Here is a 6,000-nt window from a genome sequence, read left to right as displayed (position 1 = left end):
TCTTGCTAACAATGAGTAAAGGGTTGTTGTTATGGCACCACTCAGACAAATTTTCAATCACCCTCCTATATGGTGATTCATCTCCACCTTTGATTCTGTCTAGGACAGTGATGTCATCAGCAACCTTAAAGATGGCATTGGAGCTGTGCTTAGCCCCACAGTCAAAGGTGTAACGTAAGTAGAGCAGGGGGCTGAGCACACTTTGACTTTGTTTCTCCTCCAGATGCTGCCCGACATATAGTCTACTCTAAGAGTTTGTTGTTTTTATTTTTACAGATTGCTAATACCTGCAATATTTTTGTCATGGTTCGGTCCATGGATTCCTCATTCCAGTTATTTCCTTTTCCCCGTGTTCCGTTGGGCACCTGATCTTCACTTCGGACCGGCAACATAAAAGGGCTCTGGGTTACAGCTACTGGCTTGCTGGACCGTCATCAGAAGTTCGTCACTGGTAACCAGTCACCTCAGCAAGGGGGCTATGCTTGTCTCGGGGCCGCCGAGAATCCTGGACTCTGGTTGCTTCAGTGCCGTGGCCGCTTAGTGAATTCAGTCGTTTTCGTGTCCAGCTGAGTTACTGGCCATTTTGCCGCTACTCCAAGTAAGATACGAATTCTGTAATTTTCATGGCTGTCTGAGACTGGGTCGAGTCGGGAGCCAGCCATGCGCAGTTCCTGGGTCAAGTCAAGAGCCTGACATCTGCAGTTCCTGGGTTGAGTCGAGAGTCTGCTGTCCTAGTCCTTCCAGCTGAGTAGGTCCGGCCGTTTGCCGCTACTCCGAGTTGGGTATTCTGTCTCCTCGTTGTCCAAGTCATTCAAGTCCAGGGTCGTGGTCGGTGTCCAAGTCCAGGCTCCAGGTCAAATACGGAGTGCAGGCTGAGTCCCAGTTAAGTTCCGAGTCCGAGTCCAGGTATTACCGGTTTGTTATCCAACGTTAACGTTCAGGTTGACGTTTTTGTCCTCGCTCCCTGACCTTCCTAGTAACTATCAGTAAACACTGTTCTGTTTATACTACCTCTGTGTCTGTGCCCTGTACTTGGGTCCGCTCGCAACACCCCCTTCTTTTGTATGTTTAAAATATTTTTATTGCAAAGATTCTGTGAAATTCTGCTCCGTTTCGAAAGCCTCTTCTGAGAAGCTGGTTAAAGAAAAGGGCTTTATACAGAGCTCCCCGAACCCCTTTGATTGTATTTGCATTCATTATTAAAGCACGCAGTCTGCAGCTATAACGTATCAGAAGTAATCTTCCGCTTCAACAGAAATGTCTTGTGAGTACAAGCATAGTTTCAAAAGAAAGGTATCCACAAACATCTAGGTTTTTAAAAATGGAAAGTATCGAGTCTCTCTGATACTTTGAAAAGATCTGTAAAGTTTCCAGTCCGGCGCTCCCTGATTTGCTCCCTCCCCCAGTGGCGTCACAGACGCGTGGACTTTGATTTTGATGATCACTTCCAATTGCGGCAGAGAACTGCTGAAACTCGCTGCATCAGGCAAGGCGCGCTTCATCTGGGCAAAGTGGCAGACTCGGCGAGGTTTCGATGTCAGTACCCCGATTCGCTGCTAAAACATTATGCCCGGTGGAAAAGCCGGGTCCGCGCCTTTAAAGTGCAATCCGGCCCCGATTCCCAGCGCTCTCTCCAAAGAGATGGATCAATCAGATACTTGCGATCCCTACAGGTGCCCAGCTCGCCGAACGCAGTGGATAGTCAGCGCCTTGGCTTATCACTACGGACTGGACCGAGGGGTGGAAAACGAGATCATTGTGCTGGCCACGGGTCTGGACCAGTACCTGCAGGAAATCTTCCATCACTTGGATTACGAAGGAGAGGGCAAGATCCCGGGAGAGGATTTCCAAACCCTGTGCGAGATCCTGGGGCTGGACAACAACACGGAAGCCGAAGAGTGCGCGGGCATCCTGGAGCAGGTGCCGAAGGAGCTGAACTTCAGGCAGTTCCACGCCAAGTTGTGCGGTCACTTCAGCACTAAAGCCGGCTGCCAGTACGAGACGGGGCGGCTGCTGGTCGGGAAGGACAGCGAGCACATCGAGACGCAGATCCGCCTGAGAAGCCCTCTGCGACGAAGGAAGAAGGCGACAGGCACGGCGTCCTCGGGATCTCCCAGGAAAGAGAAGCGCAACACAGCATCCTCGCTGGACAGGCAGCGAGGTGGCCCGTCCTGGGAACGGCACGGTGCTTGCACCAAGGAATGCTACGAGGACATCGTAGCCCTGGAAGCAGCTGAAGACAAGATCGCAAAGCTGGAGCAGGAGAACGAAAGCCTGAGGGAACTCGTGGAGGACATGAGAGCCGCCTTGCAGAGCAGCGATGCCCGATCTCTCGCACTCCAAGTGGGACTGTGGAAGAGTCACGCCAACCACGAGTCCCAGAACTGCTTCCTAGCCTGGACCAGATCGGCCACTTGCCGATATCTCCGTGGCCACGCCGGTCCCAAGAACGGACTGCAGAGCGTCTTGAAGGAAATCGAGCTGATCCGCATCTCCAGGGACGGGCAGATCGAAGAGGCGATCAGGTTCAACCGGGAGATGGAGAGGGAGCTGAGCAGATCGCAGGACGCTCTGCTGAAACTGGAGGAGTGCAACGACCACCTGAAGAAGGAACAACTGCAGATGAGGAAGCGGGTGGAAGAAGCGCGCCAGGCATTGCTGGGAAGCCTGGAGAAGGTGAAAGAACTGGAAACTAGAGCTAAACAAGTTCCTCTCTTACAGAGGAACATCGTACAACTGGAATCGGAACTGCAATACTACAGGTAGGGGCACTCAGTGCACTGTCAGTCTGTAATTTCTCCTCCGAGGACTGCTTGCGTAAAATGGTGTTGGCATAAAATTCATCCGTGTTTTTTAACACAATCTGGAATATTATTGGATATCAAAGCACACGGTGCTAAAAGTTTCGCTTTCATATGTAGATTAAAATCATTTCTGATTTTGACCAGTTGTTTTCTAAGTTGAAAATGGGGATGATTGAGAGAAAAACTATTGCACCCCTCACACAACTACCCTCAAGCAAATGCACTTCCTACTTTTTAAAGATCCTGTGATTGGAAGGAAAACGTGCTGAGTGCAGTGTAAACTTTTCTTCCATTTACTACCACTGTCCAACACTGCCACTATCTTGTTCTCTACCACCACTCTAACATGCGCCAGTTCATAGACTGATAAAATATTATTTTAGAAACATCTGTCTCACATCCTCTGCACCCTTTCTTGCTTATCAAGTAATTCTTATCCCAAATTATTCTCTGCCTTTACACTGAACTCAATCCCTTTATCTCTTTCACTCCCTTCAGTTCTTTTGTCTTCTATAAACTTACCTTATCTACAGGAGCCACTTATTGCTTCCTTGCATCTATTCCTGCTAATTCACTTTAAAAACTACCTCTTGGCCTTTATATTAGATGATAACAATTTGTTATTATTTCCTTCCCTTCTAAATCTGCTTTCATTGTCTCTAAACACTTTCATTATTCCAAAGTACTACCTCATCTTCATACTTCACTTCTCCCGTGAAGAGTATTGTTATAGGTCTGTCTGTCTTTCTGCATATCCATGTTTGCAGCTCTGGAGTTAAACTTTTGCCATATCCTTATACAGGAATAGACCTCATCAAAGGCACAACTTTCATCCTCTAGTTGGGGAGAATGAAACGTGTTCTTTCCCTGTGACTTCCTTGTAAACTTAGACGCAGTTGACTACAATATCCTCTGAAGTTCCTCCTCTTTTAGACGTCTACTTGAGGATGCCTTTTGACCTTTCCAGTGTTATCTATCCAGTAATGGACAGGAAATCTATTGTATTCAACTGTTCCCGTACTAAGGCAAGTCACTACTTTTTACTCATTCCTGTTCCCATCTGAATTTTTAAAGTAAAACTTCAATAGCAACTAACCTGATCTCTGACTGAAAACCACTGGTAATGTCTCAAATAGCCACTTACCCTATCTTGTCAAGCTGGAGCTGATAGGAAAGTCACACGTGGAATTATTTTCATGTCAACAAGATGTTGTTTCCTTTGCTTTGACTGAACGATTTTAATGTCTGATTTCTTCCAGTATGTTAAATTTGGTTGCAAATTAAGTGATGGCAAGTAAAGTGATGGGTATTTGAGAAGTTCCCTGAATTTATCATGATTTATAAGTGGAAGGCAAGTTTACAAGAGTAAGTCGAGCTTGGAGGAGCAGACGCAGTGTATTATCTTGACACCTGTCAGTTCCTTGTAGCACGTGGCACATCTTCATTATTGCTGCTTCCCTATGGAGAGGTTTATATCCTCTCCTGTGGGCCAACAAGCATCTTCTACCACAATGATACTTCCTCCCCCAGGATTGAAGATTCTAAAAATAACAACCCTTTGTACCACTGGATCCTTGCAAGCAACTGTGATGAACGTCTACCGCAGTGGACATGCATTCGCTAAAGGGAGGCATTTACTAGCTTTAGTGCATTCATCACACTCTCTGTGCGTGGAATTGCTTTCTGAATGGGGCTGAATGTTCAATGGTGGCAGGAATTCCAGTGGTTTAGTCATCACATCTTGATGACTTCTCCATGCATCATCAGTGCTCATCAAACCATTTGGACAGAAATAGTTTGCAACATTCCTGTGCAAAACTCCAGGTGTGTTTTCATGCCCTTTCAGAATTTCAGCAGGGATTCCCAACTTTTTTATGCCATGGACCAATACTGTTAATCAGGGGTCTGTTGAACCCCTGATCTAGAGTATTAACTGGCCTTTGCAATGAAGAGCATAGTCTTGAGTTAGGATTCAGTGGGAAAACAATCAAGTTGTAAATTGGCTTGTTGCTTCCTTTTTTCTTGCCTGGTGGTAATGTTAAATTTAACTCCTCTTCATCCAGGTCATGCTAACATGGCACATCTAATTCATTTTGTTACTTACATCATGCCAAACCACAGCAAAACCATTTGAGATTTCTTTAAGCCAAAGATCAATTGGTTCACTTTGGGGTCACTTCTGGGTTTAGAGTCAACATTGAAAACTCTCAGAGCTGTTTTGTTGTGTTTGTATATCACCAGGCCACCACCTCTGATGAATCACATCAGGAATATTAATAATAATATGGATCATCAGTACCTCTGAAACATGAGGAATCATGATCCAGACTAGAACTGGTGACAAGTGAACTATTAAGGTCTATAACTTCTATGTATCTAATTCTGAGAAATAACCTGGTAACATATTCTTCGAAGATATTATAAAATGGCAATCTACTGCACTCTAAGCTCACAATTAGGGGGAAAAATCCATGAAGAAGATAAAGTGTACTCATTTTAGCAATGATTAGTTATTCCTTGTTCATGTAATACTTAAACCACAGGTAACTCTTCTAAGTCCAGTGGTGGGAGAATCTGAATCGGAATCAGAATCAGGTTTGTTGTCACTAACATTTAGGGCAGCATGGTAACCCATTGGTTAGCACAATGCTTTACAATACCAGCAACCCGGGTTCAATTCCCACCATTGTCTGTAAGGAGTTCGTATGTTCTCCCCGTGACTATGTGGGTTTCCTCCCAGAGGCTCTGGTTTCCACCCACTTTCCGTAGATGTAGAGGTTAGTAAGTTCATTGGTCACATGGCTGCAATTAGGAGGTGTGGGCTCGTTGGGCCAGTATGGCCTGTTACCATATCTTTAAATTTAAAAAATTAAACATTTGTCATGAATTTGTTGTTTTGTGGCCGCAGAACAGTGCAAGGAATGAAAACTACTAAAAGTTGCAAAACTAAATATTGCAAAAGTATGCTAGTATCACATGCTCATTTTCATTAGCATCAGAACCTGATTGGCATGAATCATTCTATGCTGTAAAGTTCTGTGTTCTTTGGAGTTTAGAAGAATAAGAGGGGAGGGGGTCTTATTGAAGCACAAAGGATCCTAAGGGATTATGAAAGGGTTGACATCAAGATGTTTTCACCAGTGGAAGACTCGTGAACGAGTCTTTGATGATGTGGGCTGGTCATTCAAAAACAAAA

At 45.2% G+C, this 6,000-nt stretch overlaps 1 protein-coding gene across 1 annotated transcript in view; it reads left to right on the top strand.

The window, feature by feature from the left end:
* Positions 1-1,471: 1,471 nt before the first annotated feature.
* Positions 1,472-6,000, top strand: part of efcc1 (EF-hand and coiled-coil domain containing 1) — an 81,840-nt gene continuing 77,311 nt past the window's right edge. Inside the window, exon 1 of the mRNA XM_073072147.1 lies at positions 1,472-2,762. Coding sequence (XP_072928248.1) covers positions 1,567-2,762 — 1,196 coding nt within the window. The 5' untranslated portion in view covers positions 1,472-1,566. The remainder of the gene's footprint in view (positions 2,763-6,000) is intronic.

Source organism: Hemitrygon akajei, chromosome 19, assembly GCF_048418815.1.
Source record: "Hemitrygon akajei chromosome 19, sHemAka1.3, whole genome shotgun sequence".
Lineage (NCBI taxonomy): Eukaryota > Metazoa > Chordata > Chondrichthyes > Myliobatiformes > Dasyatidae > Hemitrygon > Hemitrygon akajei.
The sequence above is the reverse complement of the archived record's forward strand: the minus strand, read 5'-3'. Positions and strand labels throughout refer to the sequence as shown.